The sequence below is a fragment of the Rhinolophus hipposideros genome (assembly GCF_964194185.1).
Source record: "Rhinolophus hipposideros genome assembly, chromosome: X".
In the NCBI taxonomy this organism is placed as follows: Eukaryota; Metazoa; Chordata; class Mammalia; order Chiroptera; family Rhinolophidae; genus Rhinolophus; species Rhinolophus hipposideros.
The window spans coordinates 52,558,427-52,584,913 of record NC_138046.1 but is presented as its reverse complement, the minus strand read 5'-3'; the positions used below and the strand labels follow the sequence as shown (position 1 = coordinate 52,584,913).

Genomic DNA, 26,487 nt, shown 5'->3' with positions numbered 1-26,487 from the left:
GTCCATACTGCCTAAGGCAATATCCAGATTCAATGCAATTTGTATCAAACTACCAAAGACATTTTTCACAGAAATAGAACATATAATCCTAAAATTTATATGGAACCATAAAAGACCCAGAATAGCCACGGCAATCTTGAGAAAAAGAAAAAGTGTGAGGTATCACGATACCTGACATCAAATCATACTACAAGGCTACAGTAATCAAAACAGCATGTTAATGGCATAAAAACAGACACATGGATCAATGGAACAGAATACAGAGCCCAGGAATAATTCCATGTCTATATGGTCATTTAATCTATGACAATGAAAGCAAGAATTTACATTGGAGTAAAGACAATCTATTCAATAAGTGGTGCTGGGAAACCTGGACAGACACATGCAAAAGAATAAAACTGGACCACCTCCTTTCACCATATACAAGAATAAATTCAAAACGGATTAAAGACTTAAATGTAAGATCTGAAATTGTAAAACTCCTAGAAGAAAATATAGGAAGAAAGTTTACAGATATTACCCAGAGTAATATTTTTACTGATATATCACCTCGGGCAAGAGAAGTAATAGAAAAAATAAACATATGAGATTACATCAAACTAAAACGTTTTTTCACAGCAAAAGAAACCACCAATAAAACAAACAAAAACAAAAGCACCCTACTGAATGGGAGAAGATATTTGTAAATGATACATCTGATTAGGGGTTAATATCCAAAATTTATAAAAAAGTCATTCACAACACCAAAAACACAAGCAACCCGATTAAACAATGGGCAGAGGACATGAAGAGACATTTTTCTAAAGAGGACTTACAGCTGGCAAACACACATATAAAAAAATGCTCAACCTCACTAATTGTTAGAGAAATGCAAATAAAAACCACAATGAGATACCACCTTACTCCAATCAGAATGTCTATAATCAATAAATCAACAAACAACAAGTGCTGATGAGGATGTGGAGAAAAGGGAACCCTCATGCACTGCTGGTGGGATTGAAGATTGGTGCAGCCACTATGGAAATCAGTATGGAGGTACCTCCAAAAAATGGAAATGGAAGTATCTTATGACCCACCAATTCCACTCTTAGGTATCTATCCCGAGATATCCAAAACACAAATTCAAAAAAATGTATTCACCCCTATATTCATTGCAGCACTATAAACAATAGCCAGGACATGGAAACAACTGAAATGACTATCGGTTGATGACTGGATTAAGAAACTGTGGTACATTTATACAATGGAGTATTACTTGGCCATAGAAAATAATGAAATCTTACCATTTGCAATGATATGGATGGACCTAGAGAACATTATGCTAAATGAAATAAGTCAGACGGAGAAAGACAAATACCATATGATCTAAAGAATAGAATAAATGAACAAACTAATCAGAAACAGTCTCAGAGATATAGAGAAAAAATTGAGGGTTGCTAGATGGGAGTGGTGCTGGGCATGAGGGAGAAGGTGAGGGGATTAGAAAGCACAATCGGTAACCACAAGATTGCCATGGGGATACAAAAGACAATTGGGGGAACATAATCAATAATGTTGTAAAGATTTTGTAGGGTATCTGATGGACACTTATCTTATTAGGTAGACCACCTCAGGGATGATGTAGATGCCTGATCACTGCGCTGTACACCTGAAGCTGAAGTTGAACAATAATGAATCTCACCCATAATTTTATATGTGAATGTCACCCATAATTTTAATTATATATATATATATATATATATATATATATATATATATATATATATATATATATATATATATAATTAAAATTATGTCAGAGGGATAGTAGATTGAAGGGGTTATCACTTGTGACGGGTATAAATATCTAACCATTATGTTGTTTCGCACACCTGAAACTAATTTAAAAAAAGGGTCCTGAAGGAGCTCTTGCATCACGACAATGTTCCAGCTCACATGGCACTGTCTGTGAGGGTGTTTTTAGCTAGTAAACAAATAAACTGTATTGGAACACCCTCCCTACTCACCTGATTGGACCCCCAATATTTTTTTTTATTTACACAAAGATAAAGGAAATATTGAAAGGAAGACATTTTGATGACATTCAGGACATCAAGGGTAATAAGACCACCATTCTTATTCTAATGGCCATTCAAGAAAAAAGTTCGAAAATTGCTTTCAAAGTTGGAATAGGCTCTGGCATCAGTGCATAGCTTCCCAAAGGGAGTACTTTGAAGGTGACCATAGTGACGTTCAGCAATGAGGTATGTAGCACTTTTTAAAGGATGGGTTTGCAAACTTAATTGTCACACCTTATACTGTCAACTGATGGTCATAGGTGCCAATTGAACACCAACAGTAATCCTGAGTTTGGGATGTGGTGAAGAAGGAAACTTTATTCAGTGATGGGGGATATAGCTGTGCAGCTCAACTGTGCTATATAGCACGGCTGTGAGAACAGCTCAGTAGTGTTACAGCTCAATTATGAGAAAGCATGGCTGTGGAACAGCACAGCCGTGAGGTGGCCCTGGGGCAAGGCCCTTCTCTTGCTAAACAACTCTGCTCTGCTCTGCCAAGACATCTTCAGTTTTTCAGCTCGAAGTATTCAGTAGTTGGTTTAAAGGGAAAGTGCCTCTCAGAACCAGAGGGAGCTGACTTATATATAGAGAAGTCCCTGCCCCTACTCCCTGATTGGTTTGTCCTCTGCAAATGAGGACTCCTTGCAGTTTGATTTGTCCAAAAAGGACTGTCCTGATTGGTCAGAATGGAGTTGTTCTGATTGGTTGGTGAAGATGTTGATGGGGGATATAGCTGTGCAGCTCCGATTGATTGGGAAAAGCCTTAGTTCTATTAGTTGAAAAATCATTCCAGGAACTTCTTCATAAGGGCTGGCTTAGATGCCAGGCAGGCATTTCAGTGGGGACTTCTTCCTGAAGTGCGGTTTGCATGAATGGCTCCTGTTTAGAAATGGCTGCTAGGCTGTTTTTAAAAATATGAGCCCCATGAGCCACCAGGAGTCCTGCTTGGTAGGTATCTTTTTTCTCAGGTTCCACAATACATAGACACATATATCCTCCCACCTCTCATTTTTATACAAATGTGTACATACTGCACATATCACTCTTCAGCTTTCTTCATCACACACAAATGTATCATGAACATCATTCCATGTTGATAATACAGATCTAATTCATTTTTAATAGTTGTATCATAGTTTATAGGATAGAAAAAGCCTTGTTTTATTCAACTATTCTTCTGGTAGATATTCAAGTTTTTCTATTTTGTTTTATAATGATAGTGTTGCAAAAAAAAAAATCCTGTAAACGTACATACAGCTTTACATCCATGACATAAAATATAGGAATGCTGTCTGTCACTACTATTATTCAACGTTGTCTTAGAGGTTCTAGCTGTTACACTAAGAAAATTAAAGAAATACGCTGTAAAATATTGGAAGAGACAAGATAATCTTATTTTTCAGATTATATAATTGTATACCAAGAAGTCCCAAGAGACTCAACAAAAAAAATAGAACTAATGATATAATTCGGTAAGGTAGCTTAATAAAAATATACAAAATATTCAATAGCTTTGGTTTTTGATAGCAATAATCAGTTTGACATGTAAAAGGGAAAAGTGAAATTATTCCATTCACAACAATGACAAATATAATAGACTTTGGAATACATTTAACAAAGATGGAAGGGGACCTATATAAAACGATTATTTCTTTGAAGGGCATAAAATATAGTCTAAATTAATGGAGAGATAGAATGTATTTCTGAATGGGAAGATCTCATAGAAAAAAAATCATGTCTTCCCAATTTGCTAAAATACCATATTTTTTTTTTTGGAATTAGACAACATGATAAACATTATAAAGTTCATATGGATGGATGAATGTACCAGAACTGCCAAGCAAATATTGGGAAAATACATTTATGAGAGGGGATTTATTCTACCTAATACTAAAATTACTATAAAACAGCATCAATTAAAATAGTAAGTTTACACTATATCACATTTACTTTTCTTATTATATTTTAGAAAGGAAACAGTTATAATTTATTGTAATACTATAAACATGGTGATGTCTTAATTTTTTAATTGTGAAGTGTCATATGTACAAGTCAATATTTTATTTCATAAAATTATTTCATACAATGTGAAATTTGCAAATATGCTTGCTAAATAAAGCATTTATAAGGAGTTACTTAAAAAGTAAGTTTAGAAAAAGATAAATAGATCAGCTGAATAGAACAGAGAATCCAGAAACTGATAAAAAATAAATGTGTATTAGAACTTACTATATGATAACATTTCATTTTAATGGGTGTGCAGGGGGTGGGTAATGGCTTATTAAATATGTTGTACACATAATTGCCTGTCCACTTGGAAAAAATAATTAGATCTCTGACTCAGGCAATGTTTAAGAAAAATTCCAGTTGGATTATCAGGAGTTAATTTCATATAGTAAAATAGTAGTTTAGGAATGACCATTTCTAAGTGCTGTCACTCATTTCATGAGGTAAACTTCCAAAGTTAAGGATTTTACATTGATTTATCTTGATATGCATTCTGACAATTTTCTTAAAGGGGGAAATATGGTCATTGTAGACCTCATCATACCAGAACCAAAATGACCAACACTTTTTTTGCTAAAATAAAATTGTTTTGCAAAATGCTTGCGGATTTTGAATCCCTTTTGGAAATTTGATGATAATAATATGTCCCTTCTTTTGTAAACATAAAATTGCACTCCATCCACCATTTTTTAATCTCATGACTAGAATTTTCAATTATAATTTTTTTCCAGAACAAATGAGCGGTGAAATCCATGAAGGCTTCAGTTTAGTGTGCCCTAAAATCTGTCAGTGATACAAGATTTCAGAAAGACACATTTATCCCTTTATCCTTCTTAGATATAGCATTAGAAGTGGGAAAGGTATTCTTTACTATTTGTAAATTATAAAGAATATGGGTTAATGTGGGTGGAATGGGTATTTGATATATGTAAGAATCACTGGTCTTTGAGTCTGGGGACCTGGATTCTGGTCGCTATTCCAACATTGATGTGGATAAGTAATTGGATGTCAGTGGGCCTCTATTTACCCACATATAATTAGATGCAATAATGTCTGCCATATATCCCAGGCATGTTATAAAAAACTAATGACTGAAGTCCTTACTTCACATTTGCTGCTATTATAGAAAGCGGAGACATTATATGGGAAGCTAGTTGTCCTAAGACATCTTAGACTCTAATTGGGAATTTAAGATTGAGGGTATTTATTTATTTTAGTTTTTGATATTCAAAATTATTTTACATTAATTTCAATTGCACAGCATAGTGGTTAGATATTTATATAATTTAAGAAGTGATACCCCTGACTAGTCTAATACCTACCTGGCACTATACATAGTTATTACCATATTATTGACTATATTCCCTATCCTTTACATCCCCATGACTATTTTGTAACTACTGATTTGTACTTCTTAATGCCTTCCCCTGTTTAAATCACACCCTCAAATCTCCTGCCATCTGGTAACCATCAAAACGTTCTCTGTATCTATGAATTTGTTTATGTTTTGTTTGTTTATTTACATTATTCTTTAGATTCCACATGTAAGCAAAATCACAATATTTTTGTCTTTCTTTGTCTGACATACTCCACTTAGCACAATACCATCCTCATCCATTCATGCTGCTACAGATGGCAAGAACCTTATTCCCTTTCATGACCAAGCAATATTCCATTGTATATAGGTACCATCTCCTTTTTATTTATTTCTTCATCAGTGTGCACCCAGGCTACCTCTACATCTTGACCATTGCAAACAGTGCTGCAATGACCATATACATGGATACACCCATCCCCTCGAAGTAGCTTTTTGGGTTTCTTTTGATTAATACCCAGAAGTGGGACTACTGGGTCCTTATTTGTCTTTTATGTAGCCTTAGTTTTAAAGTCGATTTTGTCTGGTATGAGTATGGCTATCCAGCATTTTTGATTGTTTTTTGTTTCCATATTTATGAAATATATTTTTCCATCTCTTTACTTTCAGTCTGTGTGTGTCTTTCGATCTGAAGTGGGTCTCTTGTAGGCAGCATATGTAAGGATTTTGTTTTCTTATCCATTCAGCCACTCTGTCTCTTTCTATTGGAACACTTATTCCATTTGCATTAAAAATAATTATTGATAGTTATGTATTATATGTATTATTGGCATTTTATTATTCATATTTTTAATTTTTTTTCCATCTTAAAGAAGTCCATCTAACATTCCTTGTAATACAGGTTTGGTGATGATGAACTCCTTTAGCTTTCTCTTCTTGGGGAAGCTCTTTATCTGTCCTTCAGGTTTTTTATTTTTCCCTCACTGGTTTATCTCTCTTTAAAGTTTATTCATGTTATAGCAAGTGTTCAAATTTCCTTTCTTTGTAAGGCTGAAAAGTATTCCATTGTATGTATATACCACATTTTGTTTATTCATTCATTCATTCATTATTGTCCTTCAGTTTTAAAGGATAGCCTTGTTGGATAGAGTACTCTTGGTTGTAGGTCCTTGATTTTCATCACTTTGAATGTTTTGTGCCAAACCCTTCTGGCCTGCAAAGTTTCTGTTGAGAAATCAGCCAACAATCATGTAATAACTAGTTGCTTTTCTCTTGCTGCTTTAGGATTCTCTCTTTGTCTTGAACCTTTGCGATTTTAGTTATGTGTCTTGGTGTTGGCCTCTGTGTTCATCTTGTTTGGGACTTTCTACGCTTTCTGGGCTTGTCTCTCTGTTTCCTTTTCCTGGTTAGGAAAGTTTTCAGTCACTGTTTCTTCAAATACATTCTCAATTCTTTACTTTCTCTCTTCTCCTTCTGGTATCTCTATGATATGGATGTTATGTTTGACGTTGTCCCAGAGGTCTCTGAAACTCTCATCTTTTTTTTTTTTTTTTTTTGGCGGGGGGGGGGATTGTTTTTCTTTTTGATGTTCTGATTGGGTGTTGTCTGCTACCTTGACTTGTAAATTGCTGATTTGGTCTTCTGCTTCATCTAGACTGCTGGTGATTCCTTCTAGTGCTTTCTTCATTTCAGTTATTGTATTGTTCACTCTGACAGGTTGTTTTTTATGGTTTCTATGTATTTTATATGCTTGTTATCTCTTTGTTGACATTGTCCCTAAGTTCCTTGAGCATCCTTGTATGCAGTGTTTTGAACTCTGTTTCCGGTAGGTTGCTCAGCTCTATTTCATTTAGTTGTTTTTCTTGAGTTTTCTCCTGTTCTTTTATTTGGGACATACTTCTTTCTTTCCTCATTTTGGCTGCCTCTCTGTGTTTGTTTCTATGTATTAGGTAGATATGCTATGTCGCCCAGTCTTGGCCAGTCTTGACCTTTGGGGCCCTGGCCCAGTCTCCCTGGTCACCTGTTCTGAGTGCTCCAGGAATGTCCCTTGTGTGGGTTGTGTGTGCCCTTCTGTTATAGTTGAGCCTTGATTGCTATTGGCACGTCAGTGGTTGGTATTGACCCTGAGGCTGATTAGCTATGGGGTTTGGCCATTTCCACAGCTTATGGCCTACTGTGTGGGGGACTTATCCGCTGAGTGGGATTCACCCCAGTGGTGTCTGATACCTATTGAGACTGCCTTTTGGGTGTGCTGTGTGTGGTGCTAATTGGTTGCTCCTGTGGCATGGTCTGAAGCCAACCTCCAAGTATGTTGGTTTTGGGGCCTCTTGTGAGGCTCTCTGGTGCAAGCCCAGGTCACCCACTGCCTGTGACCAGCCAGGGATTATCTGGTGAATTCTACAAAGCAGTCTGTGGTTGTTTGCTGCCTGTGCTAAACCTGGAGGCATATCAGAGAGGCCACGCTGCAAACCGAGACCAGCTGCCACTAGTACAGGGCCTGTGGTAGCTCCATAAAAATCCAGGACACCCCAAGGCCTGCTGCCACGTGACGATTCCTGTAAGGTCCAGCCACTGACAAAGTCCTGTGCTGTACAAGAGTTGGGTGAGGCAGATTTCAGCAAGTCACCTGGGTGGGATGAGTTGTGTTCACCAGGTTAATGTAGATTCTGTTTTGGTGCCAGTGGTAAGCCTTGAGCTGCTCAGGAAAAGTCTTAGAACATACTGCCCACCTGAGGCCCATGGACCTCCATAGTTGTCCAAGAAAGAGTTCAATGAAGGCAGGGATGGTTTCTCACTGAGAAAGTACCTCTGGCATTGGGCAAGTGGGGTGGGGCAGGTGTCATGGAATCACGAGGGTGGAGTGAGCAGAGCTCACCAGACTAATTAAGATTTGACCATAGGACTGGGGGGAGGAGTAAACACAGGAAATATGGTGCCTGCCTACCGGCTGCATGGGAGAAGGACCCCACACAGGGAAAATGGTGACTGTTCCTCCAATTCTCACCCTGAAGCCACACAACTCAGTCTCTCCTCATATATCCCAGATGCCCCCTGAGTCACTGTCCCTTTGCCAGAGCCCAGGGTGAGTACCTGTGAAAGAGGGAATGTGTGTGGACCCTTTAAGAAGATGTATGGGTTTCCCATAGCCCTCTGTCCCACCTGGATGGTTGTAATCCCCATTGTTTTTCACAGCCAGATGTTGTGGGGGCTCCTCTTTCCGGGACCAGTACTCCGGGCTGGAGAACCTGGTGTGGGGCTGGGGTTCCTCACTCCTCCGGTAGTAAACTTCTGCAGCTGAGGTATCCCTCCTGATTTTCAACTGCCACACAGAGGCATGCGGCTGACTTGTTCTGTGTTGCCACACCTCCTACCAGTGTCGAGGTGGCTTCTTTATATTTAGTTATAAAACTTCTGTTCAGCTAGACTTGGTTCTACAGGTTGCTTCTACAGGTTCTACAGGTTGATTGTTCTATAATTAGTTGTAATTTTAAGTGTTCATGGGAGGAGAGAAGCACAGCATTTAGTTACTCCATTATCTTGGATCTCCGAGTTTTTCTTAAGTCATGTTTTTCTGTAAATTCTGGAAATATAAATTTAATTGTTTTTACTTGTATAATTTGATGTGTAATAGCAAGTGTATACACTACAATCAAGATGTCAAACATTTTATTATTCCAAGTTCTTCCATCTCCCTTTTTAGTCAGTTCCCACCTCCTATCTCCCATCCTCTGTAAAAATTCATCTGTTTCCTGTTCCTAGAGTTTTGTATTTTCTAAAATGTAATTTAAATGGAATTGTATGATATGTGGCCTTCTTTGCCACATTGTACTTCTTTCACTTGTCATAATGCATTTGAGATGTGTTTATGTTTTACTATATATCAATAGTTCATTCCTTTTATACTAATAAGAGTCCAATATTCCACTGTAGAGATGTATCATTGTTAGCCATTTACCTGTTGATGACCATTTGGGTTACTGCTGGTTTTTGGTGATTAGGAATAAAGTTCTCATTGATAAAGATGCTTGACCATTGCACTGTACACCTGAAGCTGAAGAATATTGTATGCCAACTATAATTTAATATATATGTAGTCATGGGATATGGAATACAGCATAGGGAATAGAGACAAGGTAATTGTAATAGATATATTTGATGTCAGAGGGGCAATAGACTGGGGGTGGGGGTTATCACTTTATGAGGGGTGAAATGTCTAACTATTACATTGCTGTGTACACCTGAAACTGATAAAAAAGAAAAAAAATATCAAACAAATAAACAAAAAAGAATAAAGGTCTCATAAGGTTGACTTTTGAGTGTACAATTTCTTGATTTATCAAAATGATATGTTTTGTCAACTTTTATAATCTTTCGACGTGTATGCTTTTCTCAAATTTAACAAGAGTTTACTGTTGATCTTTCCGAAACTGTTACAAGAATCCAGGCTAAGAATGAACTTCGTCTATATCCTTAATGACATTCAAGGGATAAAAACAGATCAAAGGAAGTTAAAGCCTTTTAAGCAATGTCTCTTTCTATAGTATAACCACTTTCTATATATCCACTAGAATGACTTTCAGAAATGCACATCTGATCATAGAATGCCACAACTTAAACACTCCAATAATTCCATAAAACCATTTAGTTAATAGCTCGTTTTTATTGATTGTTTACAAGGCCTGACTCTGTACCAAGCCTGTTCATTCACTACCTAATTCAATTCTTAGCACAGCCTTATGAGGCATAGGTTATATACTGGCAGACCTGGGATGTTAACCCTGAAAATGTGCAAATATCTTAGAATGGTTGTCAAGCTTTTTAGTATCTAGTATCATCTTTCTCAGTGGTACTCTCAACAGAGCCAAAATGTTCGTCGTTTTTTATTCACTCCATGTGTTTTGACATCTGGATAATTCTACATATGTTATTCCCTGTGTTCAGTATGTCCCACCTGCCTAACTTTTACATGTTGTTCAAAACTGAGCTTAGATGCTTACAAAAGCCTATCTGCACAACAGACTTCTCTGTCCATGCCCAGTGTGCTATAATCTTGGATGTTCCAGCATTAGAATTTAGATATTTCTTTCATTCCTCTCTCCCTTTCTTCTACTTCAGGTGTTCCTATTGCACTTATTGTATGTCTTTTTTACTTCTCCCACAGTTTAGATATTTTGTTCATTTTTTTTCTCTTTGCTTTTTAGTTTGGGAGGTTTCTATTGACATACTTTCAAACTCACTCATTCTTTCCTCAGCCATGTCTAGTCTATTAATATGCCTATCAAAGACATTTTTATTTCTGTTACAGTATTTCAATTTCTAGCATTTTCGTTTTGATTCTTTCTAAGTGTTTGTATTTCTCTTCTGTTCTTACATGTTGTCCAATATTTCAGAGCCAGTAACATATTAGTCATACTAATGTTACATTCTCAGACTGGTAGTTCCTAAACTTGTGTTGTATCTGAGTCTAGTTTTGATGCTTGCTCTCTCTTCAAATAAAAGGGGGGTGGGGGAAGGAGATGAGGGTACGGGGGATCTACTATATGGTGATGGAAGGAGGACTGACTCTGGGTGGTGAACACACAATGGGATTTATAGATGATGTAATACAGAATTGTACACCTGAAATTTTTGTAATTTCACTAATAATTGTCACCCTAATAAATTAAAAAAAGAAAAAGGAAAAAAAAAGAATACTTGATACACTAATAACCTCTCAAACAAAAAAATTAAAAAGTGTACATATATATATATATATATATATATATATATATTTATATAAAATCATGCACACACACACAGAGATGGTGTCAAAAATATGTATACACATTTTAAGAAAGGAAAACTGTATTAAAATTGTAATACTCAATATATACCCATAACAAAAGATGAATACAAGTCACATTTTACTTCTGCTATTACAAGAGGTGTTCAAAGTGTTTACCATCAGCATCCAGACACTTCTGATTATAGCGAACTACTGTTTGACAACATTGATCAAAGTGTCCACTTGAATACATTTTTTTGGCACCCCTGATTTATATATATGTGTATATATATGAATAGATAGGTCTTTTGTGTGAGGTTTTAACATTTATCTGGCTAAGAGTTCGGCTGTGTTTACTTCTTGCTGTAGCTATAGGGGTTAGATGCTAAAATTTTCTCTAGTGTCCTTGATTTTCACTTCCCTTTTATCTTTGGATTTCCCAGGAGATTTCTTCTTAAATAAGGTCTGAGTTGTGCAGTTCTTTCAGCTATAATATTCTATTATTATACAGGAGCCCTATTGATGTTTTGGTAAGGTATCGGATGAAGGAAAGCATTCTGTAATCCTGTGATTATATTTCAGTCTTTTATTGAGCTTTGTTCCTGAGCTGTGACCATCACAAGTGCTTCTCAGCTTCCCTCCTATGTCCCAACACCCTTAGGTGAGACAGGAAAGATAGAGGGGGTTAGAGCTGGCTATTTTTCTTACCCTACTTAGAAGGCTAGAATGGGGCTAGATTTGGGTACTTCCCTTCCCCCAGGTCCTTTAAGGAAAGGCTGTTAAGGAGAACGAAAGTCTTTGGATATATTTCAAAGTGATTACTTTCCCCTTCCTCTGCCTGAAATGTGAGGGTAATTTTCTCTGATCTTCACCCTGAAAACCTGATGGGGTTCCTGGAGGTAAAACTCACAGACGTGTGCCCACCCCAAGGCAGGGCCCCGGGGGATTTCATTTCTCAAGCTAGTTCATAGTCTACATAAATTAGTCGATTATGTTTGAGTGTTCCTACCAGTTTCTGGCTCCTGTGTCTTCTTCTATTCTCAGTAAGCTGCTGCCTGTCTTTCCAGTTTCTGAGGCAGTAATTTTCACTATTACCTCAGTTAGCTGATGGATATAAGAACTGTTGCTGCTTTCCCATTTGTTCAGCCTTTTTCTTGTTGTGAAGATGGTCATGACAACGTCCAAGTTCTTTGCATGTCGGATCAGAAATGAAGTCAACCCCAGCATTGGAATAACTTTAGATTGTCTTTAGGATTATCTCCAGACTCCTATAGAAATGTGTGTCACATTATCTCCTGCCAGTCATTAACATGTCATCATAGATGTGTATGTCATCTGAAAGCAGAAGGCTGAGGGTAAGAACAATAATAGAAATAATAGTTAATGTTATTGAATGGTTTTAGTACAGGATAGTCTGTATTACAGATACTTTACACGTATTAACGCATTTAATCCTCATAATCATCATCTTTGGCAAATATTTTCACCACCTTTTTTAATAGGTGAAGTAATTGAGTCTTAGCTCGATTAAGTAGCACGCTCAAAAACATACAACTTGGGATTCCTTCGCAAGTATGTGAAACTAGAACTTATACTCTTAACTACTGTGGGTAACAACATCAACATTAGGACTGTAAAGGTAGAAAGTTGGAGAAATGGAGCTGGGGAGGGGGAAGACTTTCTAAAGTGGCTTATCCTAGGCAATTCGTGTAGAGATAGAGATGAGAAAGGCAAGTTTGAAGCCTAATTCACCGTTGTGCTCCTATCTCTTCTATATTGAATTTGAAGAAAGTTCAGGATCCCTACAGATTGTTAGGCAGATGTCTAGGTTCTCTATGGAATAGTTCAGACTTCAGGGGAAAGGAGAGAAATTGGGTCTGAGGGGATGGGTGTTAAGTATTTGAACAAAGGTGCTTTAAGGACCAGAGGTTATATCATTGGCTTATGTTTGCACAGCTGTCTTGTGTCTGAACTTCAGTGTCAGAATAATTATTCAAATGAATCTTCCTGGTGTTCTTGCCATGAGAAATGAGTCGTGTGTTCTGAATAGCACTGATGTATTCATGACCAAGAAACCAAACTGATTGAAAAACACCTGTGGGTACAATGATATTATCTCAAAAGTGGACTATGAATTCAGTGGTAAATATTTCAGGGTGGAAACTCCCAAATCCAAATGTGGCTGCAAACAGGATACTTCACGGGGCTTGGTCAACAGATGTTTCTGTTGAACATCCCGGGCTCCCAACCCAGCAACTGCTAGCATGTGACCTACCACTTAGGAAGGCTGGAAGGGAGGGAAGGAAGCTGAGCTTTAAGGGCTGACATTATTTTGACGGAGCAAGGATTTCCTATAACAAACTGCTCTATGAGAGGTGAGCCAGGCCATGAAGTTGAGCTGTGTGTCACCCCCAGGCATCTCCAGCAAGACTGGCCCTCAGCAAAACTTTCACGTTGATGACATCAATTTTAATGGTCTCAGGGGGCATTACATAATAGAGGAATTACACACTGAAGATAATATTAGGGGCCTGATCACACTTTTAGCTTTGGTGGTTTGTTCTTGCCTCGGATAAATAGCCATCTTGAGATTCGACCTGAATGTTTCAAACTTCTTTGCCTAACAGCCTGTCAGAATAAAATTAAAAATATCCGTGGGCAATGAGGTATTTCAGTGTTGTGTGTCCACTAGGAAAGAGGTGTTGGGAAGATTTGGGCAGGGGAAAAGCAGTGACAGTATTAAGCCTAGGAGCCAACAATTTAGGGAAGGGATGCTTCAAATAATGGAGTAAAGAGCCTGGAAGATTTCTGAGATTCCATATAGATACCTCTATGTGGTTGGGATAGCCAGCAAGATGACTGTGTGAAGGATGGGTTGGTGGGAACAGGATGGTCATCTATAAGTCTCTTCTGAACAAAATATAATTCCTCTACCCACCTGCTAGGACTAGTGCTGGCGTGGCCTCTTAGGAGGTATACATTTTCAGTGGGTTAAAGCATCATATTGCTGGAGGATGGATCACCAATTAGTGAAGGATTTTTTAAAAAAAATCTAATTAGTTAATTAGTACTAATTTTCACAAGCAGAAATGGTGGTTTGGAGAAGATGTAATCCAGGATTGTGAAACTTAGGGATGGAACACATTCTGTGTATTGGATGACCACTCTATATAGTGGTGCCCAACAAGAGTGTAATTAGTACACTCTGTACACCTCTGGATTCTGACTGCTCACATGGTAGTGTATATTATCCTCATATGCATTGTCAGCAACTGAGACTTAAAGAAGTTAAGCAAATTTGCCTAAGATCACAGAACATGGTTGAACCCCACATTTTTTTAATTAAATTTATTGGGGTGACAATTGTTAGTAAATTTACATAGATTTCAGGTGTACAATTCTGTATTACATCGTCTATAAATCCCATTGTGTGTTCACCACCCAGAGTCAGTTCTCCTTCCATCACCATATATTTGATCCCCTTTACCCTCATCACCCACCCCCCACCCCCTTACCCTCTGGTAACCACTAAATTATTGTCTGTGTCTATGAGTTTTTCTTTCTCATTTGTTTGTCTTGTTCTTTTTGGTTTATATACCACATATCAGTGAAATGAGAACCCCACATTTTGACCTAGATCTGTGTTGCTGTAAAGCCAATTTGCCTCTTCATCCATACAACATTGTCTGAAGAAGGGTAGAGTTGACCTGAAGATTACATTTTTTTATGCCACAGTTAAATAACAAACAAACAAACCTCTACTGAGTACAAAGAATCCTTTATAAGGCTGGATATCAAGTTGCAAAGTACTTGGGACTGTCTAGATCTATCCCAAAGTTCATGTAAGGATTTCAGGCTATTCATCATCAGAAGTGATTTTCTAATGTCTATACATGCTTTCGATTTTAATTCGTGGGGGCGGGGGGTAAAAACAAAGCAGTGTGTAAGGAAAAGGAAAATGGTTAGAACTAATTGCTTATGGACTTTCCCTGCAAAATAACATTAGAAAACAGTGCCATTTGTCTTTTAATAGAATAGTGTGTGGACTCATTTGCTTGCCCCCACCACTGCTATGTGAAAGTGAAGCAGCTTAGTTTTCATTTTTCTTTTCTCTCAAAATGCCCAGAGGGACCATATTTTTGTTTAATGACCTTCAGAATTATTCTTTAGAAATCTGAGGCTATCAGAGTTGGAAGCAAAGTGAAAATAATTGTGGATTATTATTGTATGACAATCGTGGCAGCTAGGATATTTTTTTTTTCTGTTCAGACTTTCTTCTTCGTTTTCACAGAAACTTTATATTCCTAGGTTTATCTCAGAAACAAATCTCATATAGGTGATAAATCTCGCCAGACATGGTATGTAGTATAATTTCAGACAAACCCTTAACTGTTCTTTGGAAAGAACCCAGGGAGTGAATAATTCTTATATCAAGATGTCCTAGATAGTACTACTTTTATTTACTGTTGGACAATGTGCCTGGGTAGTTGTATTGGACATAAAGCAAGCGATCTCTTAAATATTATACCTGTGAATTTAAGTGCCATTTTTTGTGTTTTGTTGTCAAAACAACTGCTAGCATAAAAGAAAAAAAATACTGTTACAGTAAAAAAAGAAACACTAATAAATGGGTATTTACTTTCACAAATCATTTTACACACACACACAACACATACATACATACAGAGATGGGGCTTGAGCGTCAGCACTGATTCTACCTTCACATGAATATTTAAGAAGTCTGTGAAAATGGTGGGGTTGAGGGGGCCACAAGAGGGAGAGAAGATGTTGTATATGCCATAGCGTGGAAAGTAGACATTGCTCTCAACTGTTATTTACACAATCTGTATCATAATCATTTTTTTAAAAAAAAATCTTGGGGTGACAATTGTTAGTGAAATTACATACATTTCAGGTGTACAATTCTGTATTACATCATCTATAAATCCCATTGTGTGTTCGACACCCAGAGTCAGTTCTCCTTCCATCACCATATATTTGATCCCACTTACCCTCATCTCCCACCCACCCCACCCCCTTTACCCTCTGGTAACCACTAAACTATTGTCTATGTCTATGAGTTTTTGTTTCTCATTTGTTTGTCTTGTTCTTTTGTTGTTTTGGTTTATATACCACATATCAGTGGAATCATATGGTCCTCTACTTTTTCTGTTTGACTTATTTTGCTTAGCATTACACTCTCAAGATCCATCCATATTGTCACAAATGTTCCTATATCATCTTCTCTTACCACCAAATAGTATTCCATTGTGTATATATATCACAACTTCTTTATTCATTCATCTCTCTAAGAACATATTGGTGGTTTCCATGTCTTGGCCACTGTGAACAAAGGTGCAATGAACATGGCAGCACACGTGTCTTTATGTATAAATATTTTCAGAATTTTGGGGTAGATACCCAGGAGAAGGATTGCTGGGTCATATGGTAATTCTATTCGTAATTTTTTGAGGAACCTCCACACTGCCTTCCATAACTGCTGCACCAGTCTGCATTCCCACCAACAGTGTATGAGGGTTCCTTTTTCTCCACAGGCTCTCCAATACTTGTTATTATTTGTCTTATTGATAATAGCCATTCTGACTGGGGTGAGGAGATATCTCATTGTGGTTTTTATTTGCATTTCTCTGATGATTAGTAATGTTGAGTATTTTTTCATATGTCTATTTGCCATTTGTATGTCCTCTTTGGAGAAATGTCTCTTCAGGTCCTCTGCCCATTTTTGAATTGGGTTGTTTGTTTTTTTGTTGTTGAGTTTCATGAGTTCCTTGTATATTTTGGATATTAGCCCCTAATCGGAGGCACTGTTTGCAAAAATCTTCTCCCATTCAGTTGGTCGCCTCTTTATTTTGTCGATGGTTTCTTTTGCTGTTCAGAAGCTTTTAAGTTTCATATAGTCCCATTCATTTATTTTAGCTTTTACTTCCATTGCCTTTGGAGTCAAATTCATGAAATGCTCCTTGAACCCAAGGTGCATACGTTTATTACCTAAGATTTCCTCTATGCAGTTTATTGTGTCAGATCTTATGCTTAATTGTTTGATCCATTTTGAATTAATTTTGGAAAATGGTGACAGACAGCAGTCCAGTTTCATTCCTTGCACGTGGCTATCCAATTCTGCCAGCACCATTTATTGAAGAGGCTGTCTTTCCTCCATTTTATGTTTTTTACTTCTTTGCCAAAAATTATCTGTCCATATTTATGTGGTTTTATTTCTGCGTTCTCAATTCTATTCCATTGGTCTATGTGTCTGTTTTTCTGCCAGTACGATGCTGTTTTCATTATTGTAGCCCTGTAGTACAAGGATTGCTTTGGGTAATATAGCCATTTTAACTATGTTGTTTCTTCCAATCCATGAGCATGGTTTATCTTCCCTTTTTTGTTTTTGGTTGTTCTTCAATTTCTTTCAAAAATGTCATACAGTTTTCAGCATATAGGTCCTTCACATCCCTGGTTAAGATTATTCCTAGGTATTTTATTCTTTTTGCTGCAATTGCAAAATGAATTGTTTTTTTGTATTTCTTTTTCTGAGATGTCATTGTTAGTATATAGGAATGCAATGGACTTTTGTATGTCGATCTTGTAGCCATTAACTTTACTGTATTCATTTATTGTTTCTAATACCGTTTTGGTGGAGTCTTTAGGGTTTTCTATATATAGCATCATGTCATGTGCAAAGAGTGATAATTTAACTTCTTCATTCCCAATTTAGACGCCTTTTATTTCTTTCTCTTGCCTCATTGCTCTGGCAAGAATTTCCAACACTATGTTGAAAACCAGAGGTGATAGGGGAGAGCCCTGTCGTGTTCCTGAACGTAGAGCAAAGGGCTTCAGTTTTTCACCACTAATTATGAGATTAGCTGAAGGCTTGTCATATATTGCCTTTATTATGTTAAGGGATTTTCCTTCTATACCTATTTTATTGAATTTTAATCATAAATGGATATTTTATCTTGTCAAATGCTTTTTCTGCATCAATTGATAGAATCATATGATTTTTGTCCCTTTTTTTGTTTATGTGATGTATCACATTTATGGATTTGGGATGTTGAACCGTCCTTGTACCCCGGCGATGAACCTCACCTGGTTGTGATGAATAATCTTTTTAATGCATTGTTGTATTCGATTTGCTAGAATTTTGTTTAGGATTTTTTCATCTGTATTCTTCAGAGATATTGGTCTGTAGTTTTCTTTTATTGTGTTGTCCTTACCAGGTTTTGGTATCAGGGTAACATAGGCCTCATAAAATGAGTTACGGACTACAGTCTCTTCTTCAATTTTTTGGAAGAGTTTAAGCAGTATTGGTATTAGATCCTCTTTGAAGGTTTGGTAGAATTCACTTGTGAAGCCATCTGGTCCCGGACTTTAGCTTTTGGGAAAGTTTTGAATGACTGATTCAATTTGTTACTGGTGAGCGGTCTGTTTAGATTTTCCAGTTCTTCATGGTTCAGCCTTGGAAGGCTATATATTTATAAGAACTTGTCCATTTCTTCTAGGTTATTGAATTTGGTGGCGTATACTCCTTCATAGTATTCTTGCATGATCCGTTGTGTTTCTGTGGTGTCCATGATAACTTCCCCTTTTTCGTTTCTCATTTTGTTAATTAGTGTCTTCTATCTTCTTATCTTAGTGAGTCTAGTTAAGGGTTTGTCAATTTTGTTAATCTTTTCAAAGAACCAGGTCTTTATCATATTAATTTTTTCTATTGTCTTTTTGTTCTCTATTTCATTTAGTTCTGCTCTGATTTTTGTTATTTCATTTCTTTTTGGGTTTCACTTGTTCTTCTTTTTCTAGTTCTTCAAGGTGTAACATGAGGTTATTTATTTGGTATTTTTCTTGTTTCTTGAGATAGGCCTGTAATGATACAAATTTCCCTCTTAAAACTGCTTTCGCTGCATCCCCAAAATTTTGGTAGGATGTATTTTCATTGTCATATGTCTCTATGTATCTTTTGATCTCTTCACTAATTTCTTTTTTGACCCAGTCGTTCTTTAAAAGTATGTTTTTTAATCTCCATGTATTTGTGTTTTTCCTGCCTTCTTTTTGCAGTTGATATCCAATTTCAAAGCCTGTTATCAGAGAATATGCTTTGTATGATTTCAGTCTTCTTAAATTTGCTGAGGCTGATTTTATGTCCCAATATATGGTCTATTTTTGAGAATGTTCCATGTACACTCGAAAAGAATGTATAGTCTGATGTTTTAAGATGAAGTGCTCTATATCTGTCAATTATGTCCATTTCATCTAATGTGTCATTTAGGGATGCTATTTCGTTATTTATTTTTTTGGATGATCTATGCATAGCTGTCAGTGATGTATTTAAGTCCCTAGTATAATTGTGTTTTGGTCAATTTCTCCCTTTAATTCTGTTAGTAGTTGCTTGGTATATTTTTGTGCTCCCTAGTTGGGGGCATAAATATTGATGACTGTTATGTCTTCTTGTTGTATAGCCCCCTTTACCATTATGAAATGTCCATCTTTGTCTCTTGTTACCTTTTTCATCCTGAAGTCTGTTTCATCTGATATCATTATGGCTACACCTGATTTTCCCTGGGTACCAATTGCTTGGAGTGTCAATTTCAAGCCTTTCACTTTGAGTGTATGCTTGTCCTTGTAGCTGAGATGTGTCTCTTGGAGACACCATGCGGTTGGGTTTAGTTTTTTGATCCAATCTGCTACTCTGTGCTTTTTTATTGGTGAGTTTAGTCCACTTACAGTTAGGATGATTATTGATATGTGAGGATTTCCTGTCATCTATCTTTAGTTTTCTGTTAAGGCTGTGTTTCCATTGTTTCTTGCTTTTTTGTTGTTGTCTATTATTTCTGTGTGGTGGTGTTCTATGATTTTTCTTCGTTTATTACAGTATGTATTTCAGTTCTGGATTTTTTTTTTGAGTGGTTACCCTTAAGTTAATGGAAAAGAATGTTTGATATTTAGAGTATTCCATTTTCTTCAGCACGGTTACTTTCTCCATTCCCATATTCCCATTCAGGCCTTTACTTTCCCCCTTTTTATGTTTTGGTTGCCACAAATTGTTTCTGTTGAGGGTGGTCGAATAGCCTTCTTTAGTATTTCTTGTTGTGCAGGTTGTGTATTAGAAAATTCTCTCAGCTTCTGTATGTCTGGAAAGGTTTTTATTCCTCCTTCATATCTAAAGGATATCTTTGCTGGATATATTATTCTTGGCTCATTATTCTCTCTTTCAATAGTTTGAATATTTGGTTCCACCCCCCCTCATGGCTTGTAGTGTTTCTGCTGAAATATCTGATGATAATCTAATGGGTTTTCCTTTGTAGTTTACCATCGTCTTTTCCCTGGTTGCCTTGAGGATTCTTTCTTTGTGGATTTTAGAAAGCTTCAATACAATGTGCCTTGGAGAAGGCCTGTTGGGTTTGAGGTAATGAGGTGTTCTATTCACTTCTTGGATTCGAGAATCCAGTTCTGTCCGAAAGTTTGGGAAGTTCTCATCAACAATTTTTTAAAATAAATTCTCTGTTCCCTTCTCTCTTTCTTCTCCATCTGGTATGCCCATTATTCTTGTATTGTTCTTTCTGATAGAGTCAGAAAGTTCTTGTAGAGTTCTTTCATTTCTTTCAAGTCTCAAGTCTCTTTCTTCTTCCATCTGTGTAATTTCCAGGTTTCTATCATAAATGTCACTGATTTTTTCCTCCATCTGGTCAACTCTACTACCTAAGCTAGTTATTTCATTCTTAATTTCTTCTATTGAGTTCTCAATCTCCAGAAATTCCATTTGGTTCTTTTTTAAAATTTCAATCTCTTTCGTAAAATGCTCATGGTGTTCTTTGATTGCGTTTCTGAGTTCATTAAATTGCCTTTCTGTGTTTTCTTACATCTCGTTGAGTTTTTTTCAGAACTGCAATCTTGAATTCTCTGTCATTTAAGTCAAATATTTCCATATCTTTAAGTTCCTTTTCTGGAGACTTTTCACTTTCTTTCTGAGCTGTCTTGTTGCCTTGTTTATTGATGGCAATTACTGATTTATTATTTCTCTTCCTAGACATCTACAGGAGTGGCTACTCCAACAGGTTGATAGGAAGTGGTCTTTCTTTTGTTTGCCAGTACTTGTTGGTAGAATGTTTTATTTTCTCTCTCTTGCAGCCTTTCTTTTCCTCTCTCACACAGTAGTGCTATGTTTTCTCTGCACTATTCCAGCTTCTCACACAATGGGGGGGATTCCCTGGGAAATGGGCTTTTCCTCTGTTAACAGTTTGCCTGTGTCATAGGGTGCCACGTCCCTGTGGGTATGCGGACAGCTTTTGAAGTTCCAAAGCTCTTTCTGCACCAGATTGAGAGCCTGTATGTTTCAACAGTTCTGTTTACTCCTCCAGGGATCCCTCCAGATAGGTGGGGCCAGGTGCGGGGTGAGTTGTGAGAGGTGGCCTAGAGCAATGGCGGTGACTACCACCACAGCAGGTCCGGCTTCCACAGCTCACCTCCCTTTTGCCCGAACTAGTTCGGCTGCAAATCTGTTTCTGCGTTGCACAGTTCTCAGAATAGCAAATATTCTGTTCTTTAGATCTGACACTGCTACTATTCGTCTTCTAGTACTGGCAAGGTGGGGGCAGGGTGTGCTCTGGTTGGGTAGGGAGGGGGCGGCTAGTCTCAGTGCCTAAGGTTTCTGTTCTCTGCTGGGCAGTGAGGGCTTAAACCACCGTTTTCAGCTTTCCCTCAGTCTTTTTTCTGTGGTCTTTGCCGTGAGCGTTCATTCAGCCGTGTTATACGCTGCCCCTTCAGCCCTGTGGGCCATACAGGGAGCCCTAGCAGTCCGAGTTTTCCCTCTCCCGCAGCTGCGGTATTTCCGAGATGCAGCGAACTTGGAACACTGAGCTAAGTGTGCGTCCTCTGTCTGCGCAGCTCTGTCTCTGCACTTCTCTCTTCCCTCCTCCCTGGCTGGCGAGATTCTCCCACCTTTAGGTGGATTCAGTAGTGGGTCTGTTCGTCTTTCCTGTCTGCTGTACAGGAAGTCCTTTGTGGAGTTATTGTTGTTTGATTAGTTGTAAATTCCAGGGGAGCATTATAGAGGCTCTCCTCATGCCACCATTTTGATGAAGTCTCTTTAGTGTAACATTCTAGGTTCCTCCCCCAACATCCAAATGGATCATTTGACTCTGGGGAGGGTCACTCTGGAATATTAATAGTAGCTTTTGCTATGCGAAGTAATTAAGGAAACCATTGTTGACATGATTGCCAATGTAAAAACCTATTATAAATTTTAAAAATGCTTAAGACTCTCTTGTAGTGTACTGTGTTGCTAAATGGACACTATTCTCTTAGAACTCTTAGGGAATATCCCTGTCAAATAGAAAGAACCAGGGCATTATGATGGCATTTGTGACTTTTAAAGTTCTGCTATACGTCTTTTACATTTGGGGAGCCTGTATGATTTTCTGTTTTTGCAGAATCTGTCTAGAGACTTTCTATTCTTGGGATCAGGCCTTTAAAGTGGCTCTTAGGGTGATACTTGTGATGTGTAAATTGGATACAATTGTGATATTTTCTAGTCTATAACTTAACTGTCTAGTTACATATTTTGGAAACAAAAGAGTACAAAAATTTGAAAGTACTAACTTGCCAGTACTAAGACTTAGTGATGTGAATTTTTATTTCTGCTTACTTGAAAATATATTCTCTGCAGGAATGCAAGCCAAAAATGTGGAGAAGCATAATAATACAGAAAGGAAATGCTCTTCTAATTCAGGAAGTTCAAGAAGAAGATGGAGGAAATTATACTTGTGAACTTAAATATGAAGGAAAACTTGTAAGACGAACAACCGAATTGAAAGTTACAGGTAGGAATTGGTTCTTTCAAATTATGGCAAGTGAGATTTTAAGTATAATTTGGTATGGGGAGAAAGAGTGTCCTACAAAGAGGCAGTATGTTGTGGATTTAGAATTGGTTACAAATCTACATTTGAGAAGTTCACTAATAATAAGTTGTACTGATAAGCTATATGCAGAATATGAACAATTAACTTAGGGAACAATGGCCTAATTGCTGTTTATCTATTCTCTGCCTTTATGAAAGATTCTTAACTCTTGAAAATATCATTGACTATTCCTAAGCATCTCAGAAAGTCTATACTGGAACCACTCTAGAATGCTAACTTAACCCATAGGTAGAATCATCTTATAGGTGAACCTTGCGTTGCCTCAGAATGAGGTTCCGTTGGGCTTTTGGAATGAAATCTTCTTGAAATACATCCAAAATATCGTTTATACAAAATTGTTCATAAATGAGTGAAGTTATTGTAAACTAGTAATTTTTAAATGGAGCAACTCCAAAAGAATGGCATGCATGTGTGTATTTTAAATGTGAAGTAAAATCAAAGTGTAAACCAGTAATTCTATTCACAGTAGTGCAAGAGAGAAACTCAGAATATTCTTACCTGCTGGAGAATTTTAGAAAGTAATTTTTCAGAGACATAGGAGAGAATCTGATACCATGGAAGTTATCTCTGACAATGGATGTGATGGACCCTAAAAAACTGCATGACGAAAAGTCTACTTGCTATTGTTCCTCAGCTAATCTTGACTCATTTTCTTCTTCTTTTATATGTTGTAGATATGTAGTGTGTGTGTGTGTGTGTGTGTGTGTGTATCTGTGTGTAAGTCTAGATACACATTTATATTATGGATAAAATCTGAGGCATGGTAAATTTTGACATTATCTGGACAATTATAATATTGATTGCATTAATTAACTTATTACTAATGTACCTGCATGTTACCTATTTAGTCATCTAATGTTGATATCAACTAGTTGGTTAATTATAACATACTCTCACTAATGTTAGGAATACAGATTTCCTTCTGTATTATTTTTGTTTATGTCTAGCAACAGTTAACATTTAGGGTAATGTTAAAATTAGTCTACTAATAATGATACTTGCTGAGTAAGTTCATTGATATAACTCATATATTTAAAGAAGTCTTTGATTTCTGAGAGTCATGTTTTTGTCTAGTTAAAAAAGTGCTGGATATTAACTCCAGGAGTAAAAAATATATTTTTATTAGAAATTAATATATATATATATATATATATATATATATATATATATATATATATATATGTAATTTAACTCATTCTCTATCCTAATATATGACAGTTTTACTTCTTAGTCTGAATTTGTATAGTACCTTCTGTGAAGGCTTAAATTATTCTTTTGATTAGAATTGGATGTTCTTTCTCCATGAGCTTCCAAAATAACTACCATATTGGGCCAATCCCAAATACAAAGACATACTTTTGATTAATTTCTGATTTCCTCAACATGAACTAGACTTTCTGCCTCATTCAAGAAGAAGAGTCAATCGTAGGCAATGGTACATTATTAACAAGTGACTTGACTGCACAAATCTTGCAGCATCATCACTTTGGCCAGTCACACAATCCTTATCCATTGCTTGTATAACACTTCCATTTTTGAATCATTTACTCATATTTGTCACATTATACTATTTGGCTTGGATTTTAATCTGGATCAGAATACGGTAAAAACCACACCTCTTGATACTCCTATCTAATGGGTAATGGTGACAACACATTTGCTTCTTTAGTTTCTTTTTAGAATCTGGAAAAGCAGATCTAGAACTACTTATTTTGTATGTTTTTTAAAGCATTAATTCACTTACCTTAAACTTTTAGTATAGCTGGACTATGGCCTTAAAATTTCACCTGAACATGACCTCCCAGAGGTCCTCCAACTTCTGAGAGGCATAATGTGCATCAGAATCATATGGAAGAACCCAGGTAGGCTCAAGATGAGACTCTTTAGATACAGATTCGCAGATCTCTCCCCCAGATTCTAATATAGTACATACACTGGGAATTTGCCTTTTTGTCCAGGTGATTCTATTGCATGCCTTCCAAGGTTCATGCTTTGAGACACACTGGTTGAGAGAATGGTACTAAATAAGTCAAAGTCATAGGTTTGATTCCCTGGTGAGCATGTTAGTACACACACACATACACACAGACACAGACACACACACCTTGAAACTAATTTTCATAGGCTTCATATTGTTTCATCTGAGCTGTCATGAAAATACAGATTCTTGGTCACCAAGAGAAACTTGTCAGGGAAGTGTGTGGTAAAGCATCTGTATCCACTGGAAAGAGTCATGTGTCCAATTACCATTTAAATAAAGAATTACTGAGTATGTATTATGTGCTGAAAAAAATAATTCAAAATGATCTTGGGTCAGTGGTCATTGTTAATATAAGGAGATAGCAAGTTTATGTATTTATTTATACAGTTCATATATTATGCTTGATGTAGAAACAAAATCACTTCTTGGTATGGAAGTTGAAGAGGTTGCTCTGTGAAGGTTTATTCTTATTTGCAATATTATTTAAGTTACACTGTACTGTGTATGTTCAGTATTAAACTGCAATTAACCAACAGATTTTCCTCTCATAATTCAAAATACAAGACTGGGATTATTTAAAGAGTAACCCATTCATACTTGTTTTGAGTTTAACAATATTCAGGCATGGGATAGGAATTTCAATGTGAAATTAATAGGATTGGTTAATTCCAAATTATGTAGATAAGAGGATCTTTAAGATTGTGTTTTGTAAATATGCAAGTTTTAAAAGATTATCAAAGTTTTAAAAGGCAATTTTCTGACTGTTCTTTTAAAATTTATAAATCTGAGAAATATTTCTTCAGTAAAACAAGTTTTCTCTTAAAGTGTATAAGTGCTACTTACTTTAAATAGATCAGTTATAAAAAGGCCCAAACATCCAATACTGATTATTTAGAAGGCAATCATGGCTTTATGAAATGATTTTTTTCCATATAAAATAATGTGTCATTGTATTTCTTTAAATAGCCAGCTTTCCTACTGCATTAACAAAGTATTTGATTTAAGTGCAACTTACCTGGAACATTTTTAATATATAAATCACAGCAGACCTATATGATGTTATTGCAGAAATTTTAAAAAATTATTTTGAAGGCTCCAGATGAGTAGGGAGAGGTTTAACAACAAAGAGCCATGTATAACAGTGTGTTTAGGTCATTTGGCAAAGATGCCAACAGCCAGCAGTTGTATTTCCCATACCATATTTTAGGTGGCTACTTGCTGTTTTGTAGATTATTTTTCTTTTATTTTCACATTGTATTTTGTGCAGAAGGATAATTGAAGCATAAAGAGAGAAGGCAGGATTGGTTATTTGATGGCAAGAACTTAGAACAGGTGATAATGGAAGAAGGAGGAGAGAGGAGTGGGAGAGGGTGGGGAAGCTAATGGAACAGTCTCTTGGAATTAGAGGAGACTGTCTGCCTTGAGGTCAAAAC

The 26,487-nt window shown here is 36.7% G+C and overlaps 1 protein-coding gene across 1 annotated transcript in view; it reads left to right on the top strand.

Annotated features, from left to right (window-relative positions):
• IL1RAPL2 (interleukin 1 receptor accessory protein like 2) overlaps positions 1 to 26,487 on the top strand; it is a 760,470-nt gene that overhangs the window by 66,471 nt on the left and 667,512 nt on the right. Inside the window, exon 3 of the mRNA XM_081043405.1 lies at positions 22,821 to 22,974. Coding sequence (XP_080899531.1) covers positions 22,821 to 22,974 — 154 coding nt within the window. The remainder of the gene's footprint in view (positions 1 to 22,820; positions 22,975 to 26,487) is intronic.